Genomic DNA, 20,876 nt, shown 5'->3' on the forward strand with positions numbered 1-20,876 from the left:
GCGCATTGCCTACAATATACGTAACATGAACTATAGATAAATGCGCGCATATGCGTGAAACGGAACGCGGCCATAATAGTATAGGCTGCGTTCCGAAATTCACTGCCAGTACTGAAATTCTATAGTATATGACATGAACTATAGATTTTCAGTACTGGAAGTGAATTTCGGAACGCAGCCAAAGTAGAAGTAATAAAAAAAATTAAACTTTCTTGAAAACCACAAATACTTTATAACAAAATTAATTATAGAAAATTATGTTAAAATTGTTATGAATTATGAGAGAAATTAATAAGCCAAAAATGTCAATATACCCACACAGAACAAAACTTCCATTATGACTCCTGCACACAGGACGCGGTAATGTTTGCCGCGCGGCGAAAGTTCGCGCGACAGCCAATCAATATGCTGCTTTCCGTAATAACCTTCTTGCGCTACGGAAAAACAACATATTGATTGGCTGTCGCGTGGACTTCCGCCGCGCGGCCAGCATTACCGCGTCCTGTGTGCAGGAGCCATTAGACGTCTATAGATCATCCATAGCTCCATCAGATCATCCATCCATCTCCACGGTAGACGTCAAGTGGATCTCTAATGGATATCCATAATTCATCGATGATGGATATCCATATAACATCTATCATGGACATCCATTGTACATCTTGTTACGTCCACGATAGATAACTATATAGGGAAATTTGAAAGTAGTGAAATCAGTGACTTACGTGGACGGTCAACAGAGTGATGGCTCCGCTTTTGGGTCACTCTGCTTTTCACCGAGTTTACCCTGGGTCTCGAGAGCCTGGCGAAACGATTGATGAATCTGGCGAAAAATCAGCGGTGCTTGTTCTCCTGGCTCGGCCTCGGATGTTCCGATACCACGCGGGTTGATGCGGCCCGCGATTCAGAATTTGATTTAGCAACGTTTGAAATATGAAGGGTAGGCAAAAGTAATTGCAACACAGTCGGATTTTACGACTAAGTATAATATGCTGAATAAGTACATGAAGCTACCAGAGACTAACTATGAGAAGAAAATAATTATTGCCTTCTCTACAAATGCGCGCGCTTTTATATGTCGCTTTGTCGCTGAGAGTCGTTCTCCGATTGGTCCATGGAGTTATGGCGAGGGAAGAGATTCATTCCTTTGCATGATGTCACCGCGTCGGTGTCCTGAGTGGTGTTTGGGATTCAGTTTTCATGCTCCTGTTTATGTTGGCTTATCGCACTGAGCGATAGCGGTTTCTTTGGGTCGATCCGTCGATTTCGAGACTCTCCAGCAGCACGCAGCATTCGGCATTTTAATTATAATGTTTTAACGCTCGCGAATATGCATATGCGCACGTACTTACATCTAGTAACGTAGGGATAAAATATCTAGTGATGTCTGAAATCAGACAAGTCGGCCTCCCGGTCTATAATAATATATTATTAATGTTCTAAAATAGATCCGGACGTTACAACAGAATGTTTAGAATCGCCGCTAGCGGTCCATGGTTATATAGTCAAAGGTGCTCTCCGCTTAAGTCTGTTCTTTTCAGCTGCATTGGTGCAATAAGTTAAAGTGAGATAAAATATATTTGTCTCAAACTTATTACACTAGTACAGCTGAAAAGAACAGACTATATTTCTATGGCCGGTATTCATAGTCAAATCTTATTTCAAGACCGTCTTAAGTAATGTCTTAATATGCGAATACGGCTCTGTGATTGATTAATGTCGTCTTAAAACAATACTTAAGATGATTTTAAATATAAGATCGAACTATGAATATTGGCCTATATATTTATAATTACTTCTCATTGCAATGTAGAAAAATTATTTAATATTTATATCGTTATATTTACGATAAAGTATGTTATTATTGCGTTATATACATATCGCGTGTGTTGTACTTAAATATTATAATACAATCCAATATCACATGAATTTAACATCTTTGACGTTAAATTGCTGTTGAAATATAAGATAAAAATTAGATACAAGTGTATACATATGTGTGTGTGTGTGTGTAGGAGACATTGAATATCAGCACACACCATAGAGCTTTTTACCTGAACTAGTGTTGCACTGGAACTTCGTTTCTTTTTTTTCTTCCAATGATAAATTATATACTAATTTCTCTCTAAAAGCAAAAAATACAACCTAGTAATACAGCTAAAAAAAAAAACAAACCTCATGTGTACAATTCCTATTATTTTATAAATCACTCCACCGATTCTTAATAAATATATTTTTATATAATTTAATGAACCTAACCTTACTTTTTGAAATCTTATCAGAGTCTAAATCCTTTATCACAAATTTGCACGCGTCAAATATTATAAATACATATCATGTATCAGAATGTATTATTAAAATCGTCTGCTATAAAACTCTTCTATGCATCAGCCACCTATCACTAGAGATAAACGAAAATATTATGTGACAGAGCGCGCTGAAACGCGCACATGCGCGCGCAAGTGTATATAATTGAAATTTTATAGAGGACTATGAGCTGCGATGAAATTGAATAATTTACGTTTCCAACGAAGTTAAGTTTGCCTGTTCAGAAGTTGATCAATTTGAGTTTTGTACATCTCCTTGATGTCTTCGAGATCTAGTCGCAATTCCTGATTCTCTTCCACTTTTTCGCCGTACATTTGCAGTAGCGCGTCGTATCTCGTTTGCGTTTCGCTAAGGCTTTCGTTAAGTGCCTGTACTTCCTGAACTTTGTTGCTTAAGTCTTCGACCTTTAGAGTAAGCGTTGCTAATTCCGAATTCAATGCATCCCTCTCTATGTTCCGTCGCGACAACTCCCATTGAAGCTGTTGTACTTCACCTGTAGCAGCAAAATGCGATTCGTGTACAGAGAACAACATCACGACAATATCAGTGATATTTTTCTATTGTTAAGAAAAGCGATTATTTCGTTTACTTTCTTTCTTTTAAGACTTCAGGCCCCTCGCATTGTCTATCTCTTTTTAATGACGTCAGAAGTGAGAAAATATTAAAAATTCTTGCAAAATATGGTAAAATAAAAATATATATCCATAAAGTAACATTTGCAAACGATTAAACAAATTTGTAAAATATTCCGTGCACTCTCCTTTTGTTCTAACAATCAATAATTTGTCGTAAATTAACGTAACATACAATTCATCTTAACCTATTTCTTCGCCTATTTCTATTCAGGTTAATTTACAATAAATTATTGATTGTTAGAGCAAAAGGGAAGTGCACGGAATATTTTACAAATTTATTTAATCGATTGCAAATGTTACTTTATAGATATATATATTTTCATTTTAACATATTTTGTAAGAATTTTTAGCATGCATTTTCTCGTTTTCGTCATCAAAAAGAGATAGATAATGCGACAGGCCAAAAGCCTTAATTGAAGTCTAATTATCTTGCTATAAAACTACGATGTTTGTCGGTTATATCGGCATTAACAGTTTCTCTTAAAATTTGGTCAACAAATCGAGGTAAATGAACGGAAGTTACTTTAATGACCTATAATTAGAACCATTACACATACACATACACATACACATACACACACACACACACACACACACACACACACACATTCCATGTTAAAAATTTAAACATTTAAATAATTTATTAATGCAAGTAGACATTCAGAATAAATGTTCAGGAATGTTAGATACGTGTTCGGAAATTATACTTTTAGCTTAAACTTATAAAAATATTTGAAACAAGCAATATTTACTTGAATGCAGTATGTAATTTCCTGAACGTGGTTAATGATATTGACCGATTTATAGGAGCGTGATTACCACTGACTATAAATATATGACAATTCATGGAAACTTACCGTCCCTTTGTTTCAGTTGTGCTTGTAAATTTTCGAAAATAGACGTACTGCTCGAACCTGCTCTGATGCCTTCGTACGTCATCGGAGGGAATCTTCCGGAGCTATTATCAAACACCGAGTCGCTAAACTGAAGAGAAAGGGAAATAATAAGTTTGTATTTTAGTATATTTACGTATCGATCAATGTCGATTGATGGTGTGGCAAATATTTGTATACATACAGCTGGCCAAATGCTATTTACACTACTGACAGATTCTTGTCCTATGCTGAGAGTAGGACTAAATCGTGATTCCTCGTCAGTATTCTGTTGCTGTTCCAGTATCGCATTATTTTTTCTTCGTTCTGCATCGGTCGCCGCTTTCTCAATGGCTAACTTGTTCTCTAATGCATTTATTTCTCTCTTCAGTTCCTGTACCTGATTAGAGTGCGTCTGTTCAAGAGTGCTTATCGTGGTTTGGTGTCTGCAATTTCAATGTGAGATAATTTTTGATGATCTATTATATTATTGTGCTTCGGTTTATTTATATACTTCTCGAGATATTTACTGTTTGTTTTGCTCCAACAGTCTTTCGTTCTGCTCGGTCAATTTATCGTGCGATTCCCGCAATCTCACCTTCTCCTTCTCTTTTATATTAAGCTTCGATTCCAAATGCGATTCCTTGGATTTCAAGTTGACGTTTTCTTCCCTCAAGAGACGATCCATTTCGATTAAATTCTCAATTTTCGACTGCAACTCGATGTTTTTATCTGACAGAATCTTCTCCTGCTTCATGAAACTATTGGATTTATGTGACAGGTTCGCTTGGAGCTGTTCTAGTTGTCTCAGCAGCGGTTTCGTCGTTACCGAGACAGATTCAGACAGTTCTTCGCTCCTAGCTTCCGCGGCTTCGAGTCGCTTAAGTAATTCGCTGTTCTCGTGTTTAAGAAATTCTTCTCTTCTGCAGTGCAAACAAAATTAATATTATTAATAAAAAAATTAACTATAACCTTTAATATTTTATTAAATTTAAGATTGGGATAGTTATTTTAGAAATAACTCGTTGTCGTATTACTAATTACTAATTACTCATTAAAGAAAAAAGTAACTCTTTATCATTATTGTTACTCATTTTGAAAGATAACTCGTTATCCTTCTTCAAGAAATAACAAGTCCTTATAATTTCCGTCTCTCACATAAGTTTTAAAGATTTTTCTTTTTACGATTCTCTGTCGCTATATTTCATACATGTAAAACAACTATACAAAATAACTATTATATAGTTATATATATACTAAAAAAATGTGACTGCGTTACCGTTAGCTTTACTAATTAGAAAAACGTTATCAAATCGTTAGGAGTAACTTATAAGAGTAACGACGTTACAAGTAACGTGTTACTTCTCAACTTTGTTTTTAATATTTAATATATACGATACTTACTTGACGTGAGCTTCTTCAGCTTGTCGATATTTCAGCTTTAAATCCTCCACTTGTGCAAACAGTTGGCACGATTCTCCTGCATTATCCACAGCCTCTTTCAATTCCTCCTCCGTGACTAACAATTTTTTTTTCGTCTCCGACAAGTCCCTACAATACAGACATTTAATTATATATATATAAGATACGCTTCGTTTTGAAATTAATATATAGACTGGTGATCATTAATGACTGGCGCTGTAATATCACCTCGTCTTACTAATTTAAATATAAAACGTAATTAATTGAGTATTAAATATATAGCTGATAGAGAGCCAATGAAACAAATTAAAGAATATATGCTTCACGAATTAGATTTATTTACCGAATATATGATGATTCAAACTTGAGCACTGAAATAATCATGGGAAATCATTCTGTACTACTAACACTTTTGCGGCATCCAAGCTTTTCTTATAGGCATCCATCTTGTGCACCGCGTTATCCAGTTTCTCTTGTAGGATCAGTATCTCTTTTTCTTGCTTCTTCGTCTTCGCCGTGAGCGTATGAACGGCTTCTATTTGAGTGCGTTCCACTTCCTCCTTCGCATGCAACGATCGTTTTAGTCTTTCCAGTTCTGTATTTTGCTCCTCTATCTGCTCTCTAAAAAAAAATATGTCAGTTTCAGTGCGATTTGTTACCAAGGTACAACTAAACGATGATGAAAAAGGAACTGAAGTACTTTTGACTTTTTATTGTAATGTCGGCCTCCTTCTCCTTTAGGCGTAACTTCTTTATAATGTTGCTATGCTGTAATTGCTGTTTGCTCAGTTTCTCGCCCTCCTCGCGAAGTTCTTTTATTATTTCATCCTTCTCGGCGTTTATATTAGACATCTCTTGCGATGATAGACGCGACGCCGCCTCCAGCTTCAACTGGTCCAAATTCTTTCTGAGTTGATCCCGTTCCCTTATCGCTTGCTGAAATTTCCTCTCCAACGCCGACAAACGTTGCGTATACTCGTCCGTGATTTGATTTATATTTTGGTTCTGCTCTGCATGCTTCTCGAAGTTCTCAAGTTGCCTGTAAGATAAACATTATGTGTTTTTGTATTAGTCACATCAGTGTCTTATCATATCTTTTTCGACTAAACAGCAAGTGAATACGTCCACTCACTTCATTAAGTTCGCATTTTGCTCGTGTAATTCCATGTTAATTCTGCTCACGTCGATCAGCTTCGATTCTCTCGCCTCCAGAATCTCAGTCATCTCCTGCACGCGTTTCAGCAACTTCTCGATTTCCAAATTCGCCTCGTCCGATCCAATGCTGATTTCGCTTAACTCCCGTGAGTGACCTCTAGTCTTCAGGGTTTTCGTTAGCAGATCGCTGCCCTTTGTCAGCTGCAATTTAGCTGGACTCTGTCGCGATTGCGTCGAGCTCGAGTCTCCGTTCGGACTGTGAAAAAATCAAGTGTCAGCTATCAATATACCGAATTCTCTGCACTCAAGAGATAGATTATAAATAAACATCTATCTATCTATCTCAAAAGAAACGTTATGTAGTCATGTCTGCACCTGGATATGATCTCGATGTCGCTCGATGTGGTGGTTTCTAACTCGTCTCCGCTCGTATGTCCACTAGCCTGATCCGAGCCGATTTTGACTAGATCGGAGCGACTGCAAAGGAACAAAACACGAAAATTTCTTTTTACAAAAGAATGGTAATAAAAAAGGTATTATAAATTTCCAGGATTGTGGAAAGTAACTGATTACTTGTGACACCGTTACAAGTCACCTTTTTTCAATAACAATTTAATGTTATTTTTTTTATTAGTAACGCCAACAATAACACGATTACATTTTTTGGGTAACAATAATACGCAAGTATAACCGTTACTTGCGCATATATAATACATGCACATAGAATGGACAATGGAATCTTGGAAGAGAGACTTCGAAACTTTTAAGAATAACGAAAATTGTAATAATAACAGTGATGAATTCCTTTTTAGAACTAACTTTTTCAATCCCTTAGATTTTAATACTTATATGAACGAATGACATACCTCTCCGAGGATATAGGTGAATTTTCTCGCGGCACTTCCGCGCAGTGAGCTTCTATGTCAATAATTTCACCCTTTTCTACCATAGCGTCTGCCAACATTGTTTTCACATACGAGCTGGCGGTCAATGGCGTTTCCAGGACTTTGGAGACGTCCGTGCACACCAATGTGGCGTTATCTTCTGAACTGCTCTCTATTAGAGTTCCTTCCCCGCTGGAATCGGTGGATATCAAATACTGATCGGTTGTACTCTCGATCGTGCCCTCCACGTTCTCGACTTGGGAATAACTATCCGGATCCGGCGGCTCTATAGTCGTGCTCATCAACTGCGAAAAAGTAGGAGTGTCCGCTTTCTCGTTCACTCCCTCCAAATGCTCCTGTTTGCGAATCGGCTGTGTGGTGATCGGTTCAAGCGTCAGGTGCAAGTTATGCTTCTCTTTCAGCGAGTCCAGACTTAAGTTTAACTTGCTTTCCGCGCAAACCTTCGCCGATACTTGCTTGTCGTCTGGACACGAGTCGTGCATCTTTGTGGGTATTCTTATGCCGACCTCCACCTGTTCCATCTTGCTCTTGACAACGTCCAATTGCTGAAACGGCTCGAGTACCGTCATCACCGTACCTTCGGAAGCGGAGGTGTAAGAATCTTCGGCCAGGCTCACTTCGTCCAACTCGTCTACGTCTGGTATCACCTCGACGCTCTCGGGGGAAGTCTTCGAATCGTTTGCGTGCAATGAACTCTTCGTGTCTAAGCCGGTGAACGCGTTCGGCGATGGCGTGCTGTCGACGCTGCATGAACATGAGTTGGTACTCAAAGTCTTAACTTCCTCCATGGGAGATTCGTATGGAGAGATGTCCGACGAGGAGGGTTCCGCGAATTGATCTCTACTTGGCAGCTCCAACATGTTCTCACATTCTCCGCACGGAGTGACACACTCGTCCCCGTCATCCGGGACAGGCGACAGTTCCGAATTCTTCGGATCTATCGGAGACAAATAAGGACTGCTGTCGCTCTTCCAGTCGCCCAGGACTTCTACGGAACTCGGCGACGTTACCAGACTGTCTGGCAATATCTCGACCGACTCGGAGTTTACCTTGATATCCACGACGGAAGGGCTTATAGAATTGCTGACGGAATTGGGATCCGACTCCGGCGTGGTGGTGCAGTCGGTGTTGGACTGCGAACCGAGTATCTCCACGCTTTCCAGGCTCTTCTTGTCGCTTCCAGAGGAGACAGTAGGTACTTGGAACACATTGGTAGGACTTGGTGTTTGATTAATGTCGTTGCTCTCCGACGCCATTTCATTGTCATCTTGTTCTGTCTCATTTTCATCAGTGCTGCTTGTGGAATCATCATCATCATCATCATCATCATCATCATCATCGTCGTCGTCGTCGTCGTCATCGTCGTTGTCGTCGTCGTCGTCGTCGTCGGTATTATCCGTGTCTGGTGCATGGTAGACTTCTTCCAAATTTAGGCTGACACTTTTACTCATATTCTCCTCGCTTTCGGTAGGAACAACGTTTTCTGCAGACAACTGTTCTGACGGTATACAAGATTCCCGTGTGACCTTATCGTTAGTTTCTTTAGATGTGCTACAACTAGTATTTACAGATTCACTAGCTACGCTGGACTCTTCTACGTTTTCCATATGTACAGACTCATGCCTTTTTATCGCAGACTTCGTCGACTGCTCGACCAGTTTTTCAGGGACCGAGACAGAAGACACTATCCCAGATTGCTGTTCATCTTGACTGACAGCACTTTGCAGTGACTTGGAATGTTTGACAATCTTCTTTCCTGCGCTTCCTTCCGCGACCTTGGGTGCCTCAAAAAACGAGCCTGTGAAACTACCCCAGATACTGCTTGAGCTCGACTGTTTCGGTGGATTTTTCTCCTGCTCATTGGCACGGTCCTCATTTTTCAATCCCCAACTCGCAAAGAAGTCCGAGCTCTCGTCTGTGTGAGTTTGAATCATCTTTGGCTCTTCATCCTTGATATCTAATGCTTTGTCTATAGTTTTTTGAGCTTCCTTCAGGGCGGATTTTGCCAAGTTGGCAAATCCCGCGGCATCAAACCAACTCATGTCTCTTGCGCCTAAAATAAGAGAACAGTAATGTTAATCTCTGTTGTTCCACATTCAAATATTTAGAGTTAAGATTAGGTAATAACTAAGTAATCAGTTAAAAGTTAAATAAAATGTTATTAATTTGTTAAAATTAATCTTAAATAAGTGAACTTTTAACTTAACTAGTTATTTTGAAATATGTTAACTTCATAGTTTTTCCTGCATATAATATTGACAAATTATTTTAACTTGTGTAAAAAATAATAATGGATAAAAACGAGTAAAAAATAACAAGTTAATAACTTTTAACTTTATTTAGTCAATTTTAGATTAAAAAACTTTTAAATTTTTAATTACAATTCTAGTTATTTTTACATACATTAACATTTTAAATTATTAATTTCTATTATACAAATTAAAATTATCCATCAATATTTTCTGCAAGGTTCTCTGCATATAATATTTTTAAATTATTTTCATTTGTATAGAAAAGAATAATGAATAAAATAATAAAAAATAATGTTAGCAAAATTTTGATTTGTTTTTCTGAATGCTGTTTTTTTGTATAAAATTCTGAGCACAATATTGACATTTTCTTATAAAAAGGCGATTTTCTCATTATTTTACATAAATTTAACCTACAATTAATTATGCAACAAATATATATAGGATGTCTCAGTTCTTACGATTTGAATTTATATTGATAGGTTCTCTGAACATTTAGTCCAGATTTACAATATGCTCTTTTTGCTTCCTGTTCCTTTTTTTTCTGACTTAAAAAGAATATTTTCTGACTTATAAAGAATATTTTTTTCTGACTTAAATTTTTTTCTGACTTAAACCTTTATCCAGTAAATGATAGAGAACAAAAAATAAGTAAAAATAGAAAGAAAAAATAAGAAGCAAAGAACACGTTATAGATCAAACCTTAGAATTGACTTTTTTCAACAAAAACACTGAGACACCAATAGTTTCTGAGATACAAACAATAGAAAAATAAAGTTTGCTTATCGCAAACTAAAGTTCAAACGACCAAATTGTCTTTCTCTGTCAATTTCAAATGGACTTTAACAGAATCTTTACCTTAAGTATTAAGAAATATATGTTATAGTGGAAATTAAAAAGCTGCCATGAATAACGACCTTCCTCAACATTTTCAATGAGAAGCAATTAATTCTAAATTGCTCCGAGAATCCATCGATATAAAATCGTGAGAACTAGGACATTCTATATATTGTTTTGCACAATTAACCTTCAGTTTTAATAAATTAATTTAATTTTGATTTAACTTTTAAGTCTGTTTATGTAATTTTAATATAGCCAAGTTGATTTTACCGGCCATCAACTTTAAGTTTAGCTTAGTCAAAAAAAAGTTGACTTACCTAACCCCGCAAATATACGTCTCTATTGCAAATCAGCTGTGTAGTGTAAACATTACATGGACGTGAAAATTCGAGTTTAATCAAACCAGCGTACATCGATCGATGTCGCGTTGATTCTCAAGTAACGAATTCAATGCTGCAGAAATCGTATTAGTCGTACTTTCACAATTATCTGCGGACTGTTGAAAACATTACTCGAAGCATTACAATTACCGCACTGTTACGTGGCATCTTTCTGCAAATTCGTTAGTCGTCACCAACGCGTAAGATGTTCCCGGAGGATATCTCTATCGTGCTGGTTCGCTAATTAATCTCTCTCTCTCACTGTTTACGACCAAGCTGCGTGTTATATTATCGCCAAAGTTGCTGTTTAGCAGCCGACATATTCGTGACAGCTCCCGTGTGTGCAGTTGTGGCAGTGCTGCCAACTGTTACTTTACGCTTTACCTATTCCTACCAACATACTTTGCTTGTTCTTCGGATTTGAACCGCGTCTTCCTTGTGTTTGATTTCATGAACATATTTCAGTTCCTCAGAGAACAGGGTAATCTGAAACTGATCTGAAACAGACCTTATATACGTTTATCCCAGGTTTGTCTTTTATAAATGCACTTTTTGAACTACGTTGCACTCTTTCTACTTTCTTCTCTCTTCTACTAAGCGCCAAATGTCCATCTGCTTCGTTTTAAGTGCAGACAGCGCCACTTCGTGCAGTTAGAACAGACTCGTCGACTAATATTCGTATCAGACTATGAATTAAGGATTTTGCAGTCAGATCAATCAAATAAAGCAGAACTAAAATTTAGATTACCTGACTGAAGGCCAATGATTGTTCTAACTTCTTGGTAAGCTACCTGAAAGTTACATTATATGTCTATCCTCGTTTTTCTTCAAATTGGACAGAGACAGACATATGATTTAACTGTAAGTAGCTTACCGAGAGCTTGGGATAATCGGCCCTAATCCAAATACAATCTTTAATCCATAGTCTAATAGAGATATAAGTTCATGTTGCACACTTTCATGCTGAAAGCATAATTCTATCTTTATTGCTCATTATATGCTAAATGAAGATAGAATGATACTTTCAGCATGAAAGCGTGCAAGACGAACTTAAGCCAGGGGCACACGATGTTTGTTTTTGTGCTGGTTTGCTTGCTGGAAATACTCTGTTCTAATTGGTGCATTTCTGAAGATAAATGGAAATGCACCAATCAAAACAGAGTATTTTTATCCAGCACGAAACAAGCACCGTGTGGCGCTGGCTTTAGCCGACATCGATTTTCCCCGATCCGTCATCGTGTTCTCCGCCTGGAAACTCGCCGTTGAATTTCCGCAATGTAAAATGCCACACTAAATTACGAGAGATGCGCTGCACAACTAAGAGCGCGCGTACTAATTTGCGCAATGTCCGAAGGGATCATCCTGCCGAGAAACGCTGGAGAATGGTTAGTTTTAGCTGCATCTTCTACACTCGATCGTGAACGAGGAAACGCAGCTGAGTGCTCGAGATGGACCGATAATTAATTGCGAAAAGTCCCGCTGCTATCGCTTATTCTTTTGCAACGATCAATGAGAATCGATCGAATGAGTAATTATTTTATTTTTAAATAAATACGAAGTATAAATAATTCAACTGATAAGCACGCCACGTTTTTTTAGACAAGAATACTCATGGCAAATCTGGAATGTCGTTTCCTTCAGCTTGAATTTTGTGATTTTAATCAATTTACCGTGTTTATAATCAATCTTTGGCAAGACGCTTTTGGCCTTTATCACGACTGTAGTTGAAGGGCCCCGGTACTGGCCTTATTCCCAACAGCTCCAGTGGCGCAATTGGTTAGCGCACGGTACTTATAAGACAGTGTTCGTGAGCGATGCCGGGGTTGTGAGTTCGAGCCTCACCTGGAGCATTTTTTTTTCTCCGAGCTGCTGCTCGATTCGCCACCGTGCCGGTCGACCGGTCGTCCCGTAATTTCTCGCGTTTTAACATCGCTCGCAGATTAATTAATTAGCAAGCCGACGTCGCAAAATCTGCGAGAAACGATTTTAATAATACAACCGGAATAAAATTCATTTATTGCGAGGTATCTAAATTCCTTTGTAAATACATTGAAAAGTAGAATGTAAATTGCATATGAACAATTTTTATATCAACCAGAATAAAAAAAAGAGAATATGAGTCAATTGTTGAATTATTGGATGTGATACTTAATAGATAATAAGCATAGTTATTTTGACATCGAAAACCGATCATTTGTTGACTAAATTTGACATCATGAACTGAACTCATTATGATATGAAAAAGACGGTCTAACAAATTTTTTGATAAAAGTAACATATTTTGACGTCATAATATTGTGACGTGATGAAATTATGTATTCTTTAACATAATATATTGAAGATATAATTAAGACACAAATATCATCGACCTAATTAGAAAACTCCCTAACTCCATTCTTGTACAAAATTGAGATAATTATATTATGCGATTTGTTTTATCAAGACAATGGTATAATCTTTTATCAAGATAATGGTATCTCAAGAATCTTGTTTTCACAAGAAAAAAATACTAGTGCTTAGAAAGACAAAAAATTATTCTATCATTATTTAAAAAATTTTTTACACACAATATTAGCGGCATTGTTAGCGGTGTGTAATAATACCGTAATATAACCGTAATATTACCGTAATATTACCGTAATATTAATATTAACTGTAATTATTAATGAGGAAAGGGGAAAATTATTTTAATTTATATAAAAAAGTTAATAAGTTAAAGTTAATGCATTAAAATAACTAGTTTAAATTAAAAATTGAATCCTTTAAAATTAATTAAATAAAATCAGAAGTTATTAATCTTTTAATGTTTTAACTTAACTTTTAACTGATTAACTAGTTACTACCAGACAACATACTTCCAAGGGACGTCTTGTGAACATCCTGGAGACGTCCTTATGTTCTCCAAGACGTCCTCGAAACGTCAAAAAGTTTGTATTATTTAGGTATACAACCATGAAAATATTTAAAAATGTTAATCTAATGTTTCTTGTTTATTGGTGTGTATAATATTTGATATTTGAAGCTCCCGCGATGTGCTAAACTGACAGAAAAATATCAAAAAAATATTTAAAAAATATTTATTAGTTAGGTATTAATCATATATTTGTTTATACTAATACATTTATACACATTTTTATACTAAAAAAAATTATTTCGATGAAAAAATATACTTTTTTTCCAAACCTTAACTTTTCATAAAAAAAGTAATTATTTATCCTATTTAAATGAAAGAATTTAGATTTAAATAACTATGCTATCAGTACTCACTTGGTTTCCGAGTTGAAGTTACTCCTCTCTAATGAACCGGATTTAAATATTCATGGGACGTTGAAGATAAAACCACAAAAGAAGAAAAAAGTTATTTTCCCCGGAAGCTTTTAGCGTATATAATATTTGCATATATATATATATATATATATATATATATATATATATATATATATATATAATGTTCGTTAATCGACATTAGATTTCCTTGTGAAAGAAACGTGTGTGCATAATATCAGCGTGCCCGGGCTGGAAATCTGGAAGAAGATGTCAAACGATCGTATTCGAGTCACAAAGAAACGCTGACCCAAATTGATCGAGATATAATGGACAGAAGAGACAGAGGGAGGAGGAGGAGGAGGAGGACGACATATCCCGCTGTTATCGTTATTAATGGCAGGCGCGTTAAAATCGAGGTTGCGAACGATGTTTTATGCTAAGTACCTGATCGCCAGGCAAATCACGAAACGAGGTATACCTATTAAACGGACGTCGTCGATGTTCGCTGATGTTACGCCGGGCGGAACAATGGCATCGGGGTCCGCTTTCATAAAGATATGCGCGCTTTAAAGGTGCTTTAAAAGCTCAGCCACCGGCGCCCCGCTCGTCAGTTTCATTCCGGTATTCAAATTGAAAATGTCTCGACCGTGTTACAAGGCGCGATTCAGCAGCGACGCAAAAAAATACCGTGTTGTCTGGCCAATGCAGGTGTGATTGTCGCGAGAGTTCTTAATTTTGCTGATTTTCCCTCCCAAATCAAGATAAAAGGATCTTTCAAGTCTCGCCTTTGGAGACTTGAATTACTTTTGAGAAAGTTCGATTAAATGTTACATCTGCACGAAAAAGAAATGCTGTCGTGTCGATAGAATTGTTCACAATTGCGCCACAATAGACTAAATCTTTTTTATTCCAATAGCAACGTCATCAAAACTAACACTTGAATTATTAAAACAGTAAAAATGTGTGTGTAAAAATGTGTGAGTAAAAATCATTGATAAAGAATTATTGCAATGGTATCTAATAACATATAAAGTTTTTTAATATGCATACTGAAAAAAAAGATTTGAAAATTTATTTGTAAGATATAAAGTTTACTCGCAGATATAAACTTATGTGATTTCACAGAAATAAATTTTATATATCCTACAAATAAATTTTTAGGTATTTTTTTCAGTGTGGTTTTTAAACGTTATATCCATATCATTATGAACTATGGTATATTTCCAGAACATTTTTACAATATTCAGAAATATTATATCATCCCATAATATCTTTGGGAATACTTTTAAAATATTAAGCAGAAAGTTTGCAAAAGTATTCACATAAAGTCAGATTTCAAGATGTTGATTCAGTGTTCTTTATTTACTGAGATGTATAACTTGTTAGTTTTAATAATATCACTATTGAACCAAAAAATGATTTATTCCATGGTGTCAATGACCAATTCTACTGATAGGACAGTATTTTTTCTGCATATAAACTTTTCGTATACTCAATTCGTTGCGACAAGTGCTAAATAAAAAAAAAACAAGTGCTAAATAAAAGAAATATGAAATAAAAACTAACAATACTTTGTTAACAAATTTCGTTAGTAATATTTTGTTAAGTTGATCGCGAATTACTGCAGATCTACCGATGCCTCCTAATCCTTGGTGCGGTGTTTTTGGAAAACGTTGCGGACAGATTAGAATCCCGGGACACGGTCCTCGTGAATTTCCATCGCAGATACAACGTCTCTAAAGTGGCGATACTCCGCAACGACCGTTACCTACCCCCGGCGAACGTGCCGGATTTCTCCTTGCCAGAAGTGATCGATAACAGAGCGCGAAATGTCGTAGCGGCGACGAATGAGACCAGAAACTACCTCAATGTGTTGCATCTTCCTGAACGGGATTTCTTGCGAGCTCTCACGCGCAGCAAGGGCTTGCAGGACGCGAAATATCCAGAGAGCGGGTTGCAGCATCCTCATCACCGTCGACCTGCCTCTCCGCAAGGCAAACATTCACGACAGACCACAACGCAGTCTTCTCTTCTTCTTCCTCCTCCTCTTCCTGCTGTCGCCAGTGAAACACCGCTGTCGTCTTCGGCGAATCGCATCAGCATAGGAGAGATGTCCTGTCAAAACACGGGAAATGAATTATTCTTTAGGTAATGAAATGCTCTAGTAAATTAGAAACGTTAGATTAAGGTGATTGGAGGATCAGATTACCTGAAAATCGTGCTTGTTCTTTCACAATTTTTTATGACAAATTGAATAAATATGCGAAAGTGTTATTTTGACGTAAATTTATACAACATACAAAGAGAAGAAAAATATAATTTTGATGATCAAATACTCAATATAAGTGTATGGTACATGCAGTTAAAATATAGTTTGTTTTTCTTTTCAAGATTGTCATTTTGCAGTAATATCTTGACTTTCGGTAGTTCAATTAAGTTGAATTTTAAGTAGAAAATTTCTGTAAGCTTGTCGTTATCGTGTGAACCACTATAATAGAAATTAAGTAAAAGTTAACAAAATTGCAAGTATCTTTATGGAATATTATGAAATTTTCAGTTTTTTGTAGTAAAAAAATTAATATTCCAAAATTAAATATTTTCACGAGTTTGTCAGTGGTTCACACGATAACGACAAGTTTACGGAAATTTTCTATCTAAAATTCAGCTTAATTGAACCACCGAGAGTCAAGATATTACAGTAAAATGACGACCTTGAAAATAAAAACTAAATATATTTTAACTGCATGTACCATACACTTATATTGAGTATTTGATCATCAAAATTATATTTTTCTTCTCTTTGTATGTATAAATATACGTCAAAATAACACTTTCGCATATTTATTCAATTTGTCATAAAAAAGTGAAAGAACAAGCACGATTTTCAGGCAATCTGATCCTTCAGTCCCCTTAAGGCTTTTGACTCGTCGCCCTTTTGCTTTAAAGTGTTCCAGATTCTACTCCGCAATTTTTATGGAAACATAAAACGGATTGAAGAGAATATAAAAATCTTATACCGTTTTACGATATTCGTAATAGATCTCGAGATATTAATCAAGATTAGTGAATGATCACACGTGATATGGTAGATGAGCTGCAGTGGTGATGTGTGCTGTACTTCAGGTGAAAATGAACAAAAAGTCTTTTATTATTTTGCAGATAGCCAGATTTTTTATTTTTAATGAAAGAAAATTGTTACATAATTCTGCACGGATCTTCTTTAATATCTAAAAATCTATCTGGTCATTTACAAAATGGTAAAGGAGTTTTTTTATTTAGTTTAATCTAATGTATAAGTATACGACGGTAGACGACGCTATTATTGTAAATATCGCAAAACAGTAGGATTTTTATGCTCAATCCGTTCCCACAAAAATTACGGAAGAAAATCTGGAACAGCTTGTATAATCATTATATATTCATAAAATTAATCTAACGTGGCAAATACTTTAATCATACAGACACACATATGATTTTATCACGTTAATTTTATGACTAATTTCATAGTTCTTTATAGCCATTGTAAAGAAAAAATGATAAATATGCATAAAAAGTTACACTTCACTGTTGTTGTTATTGAAATTGAATATTATAAAACTTCACTTATAAAATATTATGCAGAAATGTTACAAATAAATAAATATAAATGTATATATATAAATGTTTCAAAAAAAAAAATATATATATATATATATATAATATTTTTTGTTTACTGATATCATATGATAATTTTGTTTACGGATATCATTGTGATAACTTCATAAAATAAAACATAATATTAATGTTTTAATAATCGTCTTAATAAATATTTTAATAATATAAAAATAAAATTAATGTTTGAACAATCAATAAAATTTATTTGTTTACTTGTGATCAATTATATTGGATTGTGTAAAGAGTAATTTCGGATTTTTTTTAAATAAAATAAAACGCACGAATTGTATTTCCAAATAAGTAAAAATACTTAACATAGCATATACATTTAATGTATACTTTGTAACAAAGTTGTAAAAATTCTTCTCGATCTAATAATTGATATGAACAAATGTCTTTCAAATCAACTAATTGATATGAATGAAAGAAATTAAAGATCGTTCAATTAATAATAAAGCTTAGTAAATTTAATTAAAGACCGTTTAATTGACGATTGATATGAATAAATTTGATTGATTCAATATAAGAATGTTCAATTTTTCCAAGTTACAATTGGTTTTGCAGTTAATAGTCATACTGAAGTTCGTGGGAGCATCGCGGAAAATGTCCATGAGCGAGAAACGTCAAATAGAACTTGCGTTGAGGGGGGCATTGATTATATAAGTCGTCATTGAACAATCTTTCACTTCTTACAATCAACACAGTCGAGGTATTTCTTATAAAATATTATCTTTTCATTATTTCACATAAATTGAATTTATATTGGGAGTACAAATTAGTTCGGTCCGTTTTTTTGTGGTCAAAAATGCATTTATTTCAGAACAAAATGAATGAACAGATTAATCAAAGTATTGTCCATCGCTGGCTACTACTTTTTCCCACCTCTCAGGCAATTTTCGAATTCCATCTCGAAAAAAATGTCTCGTCTTTTGAGGCGATCCAAGTTAGGAGCCAATTTTTGATTTCTGCGAAAGAAGTGAACCGGTGACCTGCCAAATCGTGCTGCATCCGTCGGAACAACCAGTAATCAGAAGGAGCAATGTCCGGCGAATACGGCGGGTGCGGTAAAATATCCCACTTGAGCGTTTCCAAATAATTTTTTACGACTGTTGCGACATGAGGCCGAGCGTTATCATGCAGAAGAATAACTTTGTCATATCTTTGCTCGTATTCCGGCCGTTTTTCTCGTAATGCACGGCTCAAACGAATCAACGAACTCCCAATGATTCTGCAAGCTCCTTTTGCGTTTGACTCGGATCTTCATCGAGTAATGTCTCCAATTCTTTGTCTTCGAATTTTTTTGGCTGTCCAGAGCGAAGCTTGTCTTCAACGCTGAAATCACCATTCTTGAAACGTCGAAACCATTCCCTACATGATTTATCAGTTGGAGTATTGTTACCATAAACTTCTACAAGCATTCGATGCGCTTCAGCTGCATTTTCTTCCAATTAAAGCAGAAAACTAAAACCTCCCGCAAATGCTGCTTAGTTAACACAAAATTTGACATATTCAACACAGGGTAAAAAACAGGGGTTTTGTATGAAACTCAAAGCGATATAAACTGAATATTATTGACAAATGTCTAACCTCTCTGAAACCACCGAAATCAATTGTCACTGTTATGAAACATTCATAACAGCCAAAGCTATCTTTTGAAAACGGACCGAACTAATTTGTACTCCCAATAATTAAAAAATTGATTATGTATGAAACATATCTCAAATAGCTCAAATTTCCACAAGACATCCTAAAGACGTTCTGAGGACATTTCTAGGACATTCCTTGAAGATCTTGTGCTGTTTGGGATACTACTTTGTATGATTAACTTTTGGCTTTATCTTGGGCTTGAATAGTGTGAGCTCGGATGCCGGAACCACCCAGTTCAGGGTACATGAGCGCATGTAATAGTCTTCGCGGACTTCAAGAAGGAGGAGCAGAAAGGAGTTGAAATTATCTCCACCGTTTAAACAATAACAGATTTGATTTTATTAGAGTCCAATTTGATGCGAATTTACCGTCCGTGTTTGCTGGTTAAGCTGGCGTGAATTCTAGCGATTTCTCGCGATTTCTGGAACCGCAGAATTCCGTAGATCGGTCGATCGAGAAATGAGAACTCGTCGCAAAAGAATGAGATCGGTCGGAAACGTTGCGGAAGCGAGGTTACACGATGGAGTCTGTCCTGTTCGAAATAGCAACTCCGGTTACAGATTTTCGGAACGGAACACGACATTACACTGACGCTTATTGGTTACGAATTGAATTCTAGCCGTTTAGACTAAGTAATAATCAATAAACTAAATATAAATCAAAACAAATTTTAACGGATGTTCTGTGTCAGAGTTGTAAAAATATCAATTAAATTCGTCTCAATTTAATAATTGATTTGAGTAAATAATTTCTAATTTAATTAATTGACGATTAATATAAGCCTATTCAATTAAGAATATTTTAATTGATCACTGACTTTAAAAAATCTAATTAAAAATCATTCCTAACGATTGATTTGAAAGAATTCAATTAAAAACTATTAAATTAACGATTAAAACGTGCGAAAGTAATTAAAGATTATTCGATTAACAATTGAACATAGTCAATGTAATTAATGGTTATTAAATTGACAATTGATATAAGCAATATATACAAGGTGTAAAAAAATTAGACCGACAAACTTTGAGGTGAAATAAAAAACATAAAGACAAACATATTTTGTTAATAATGTTTTTCTCTACGACGCTTCGTTTTAATACTACAGAGTACAAAATAGGAATTTTATGATTTTAATAAAAAAACATATAAGTGGAAAAATTAAATTTATTTCAATTACACATATATATTTTAATCTTCAAAAAACAGTGAACAAAAGACCGGAACAAAAATGCGCAATTGATTAGCTCAATTTATAATAAATGTTCAAAAATTCCTCCATTTGCTCCAACATAAAGATGACATCGTCGAAACGTTGATTGTCTCACACGCTCGAAGACTGCAGGAATATTTTGAACCTAATATGCTGCAACAGTAATTCGGGCTACCAATTCTGCTTTTGTTTCAATAAGTGTCTCATAAATGAGACACTTGATATAAATAAGAGTTTTCATATGCTCCCATAAAAAAAAGTCAAGCGAAGATAAATCTGGTGACCGAGGAGGCCATGCGATAAGACCTCTTC

General features: G+C 35.5%; 2 protein-coding genes and 1 non-coding gene across 4 annotated transcripts in view; 2 read left to right on the forward strand and 1 right to left on the reverse strand.

The window, feature by feature from the left end:
* Positions 1 to 1,837: 1,837 nt before the first annotated feature.
* Positions 1,838 to 11,213, reverse strand: LOC116844944 (TATA element modulatory factor). Of its 2 annotated transcripts, XM_032817127.1 has the most exons (12): positions 10,724 to 11,213; positions 7,279 to 9,370; positions 6,788 to 6,889; positions 6,390 to 6,668; positions 5,958 to 6,296; positions 5,666 to 5,878; positions 5,240 to 5,386; positions 4,366 to 4,758; positions 4,041 to 4,281; positions 3,821 to 3,947; positions 2,522 to 2,821; positions 1,838 to 2,401 (listed from the first exon to the last, which is right to left on the reverse strand). In XM_032817127.1, the coding sequence occupies exons 2-11, from the start codon at positions 9,357 to 9,359 to the stop codon at positions 2,535 to 2,537; spliced, it is 4,209 nt and encodes a 1,402-aa protein (XP_032673018.1). In that variant the 5' UTR covers positions 9,360 to 9,370; positions 10,724 to 11,213; the 3' UTR covers positions 1,838 to 2,401; positions 2,522 to 2,534. The 2 variants fall into 2 exon arrangements, with proteins under 2 accessions (XP_032673018.1, XP_032673017.1); XM_032817126.1 differs by having other exon boundaries at positions 1,838 to 2,821; positions 10,724 to 11,210.
* Positions 11,214 to 12,544: 1,331 nt separating this feature from the next.
* Trnai-uau lies at positions 12,545 to 12,636 on the forward strand. The gene is given in 2 exon segments: positions 12,545 to 12,582; positions 12,601 to 12,636. It is a non-coding gene; the product is annotated as a tRNA-Ile (tRNA).
* Positions 12,637 to 14,574: 1,938 nt separating this feature from the next.
* LOC116844946 overlaps positions 14,575 to 20,876 on the forward strand; it is an 11,405-nt gene continuing 5,103 nt past the window's right edge. Inside the window, exons 1-2 of the mRNA XM_032817131.1 lie at positions 14,575 to 14,761; positions 15,681 to 16,201. Of these exons, the coding sequence (XP_032673022.1) occupies positions 14,690 to 14,761; positions 15,681 to 16,201 (593 nt within the window). The 5' untranslated portion in view covers positions 14,575 to 14,689. The remainder of the gene's footprint in view (positions 14,762 to 15,680; positions 16,202 to 20,876) is intronic.

This window comes from Odontomachus brunneus, unplaced genomic scaffold (assembly GCF_010583005.1).
Source record: "Odontomachus brunneus isolate Ranch 3 - 2012 unplaced genomic scaffold, Obru_v1 Obru_scaffold_048, whole genome shotgun sequence".
In the NCBI taxonomy this organism is placed as follows: domain Eukaryota; kingdom Metazoa; phylum Arthropoda; class Insecta; order Hymenoptera; family Formicidae; genus Odontomachus; species Odontomachus brunneus.

What these genes read in the sequence shown, in the direction of transcription:
- LOC116844944 (XM_032817127.1), bottom strand. Translation starts at nt 9,359, where the DNA reads ATGAGTTGGTTTGATGCCGCGGGATTTGCCAACTTGGCAAAATCCGCC. An exon ending in GCTGAAGAAGCTCACGTCAA is followed by an intron (nt 4,759 to 5,239) that starts GTAAGTATCGTA and finishes TTTGCACTGCAG; the next exon opens with AAGAGAAGAATTTCTTAAAC. An exon ending in ACAACTGAAACAAAGGGACG is followed by an intron (nt 2,822 to 3,820) that starts GTAAGTTTCCAT and finishes TTGCTGCTACAG; the next exon opens with GTGAAGTACAACAGCTTCAA.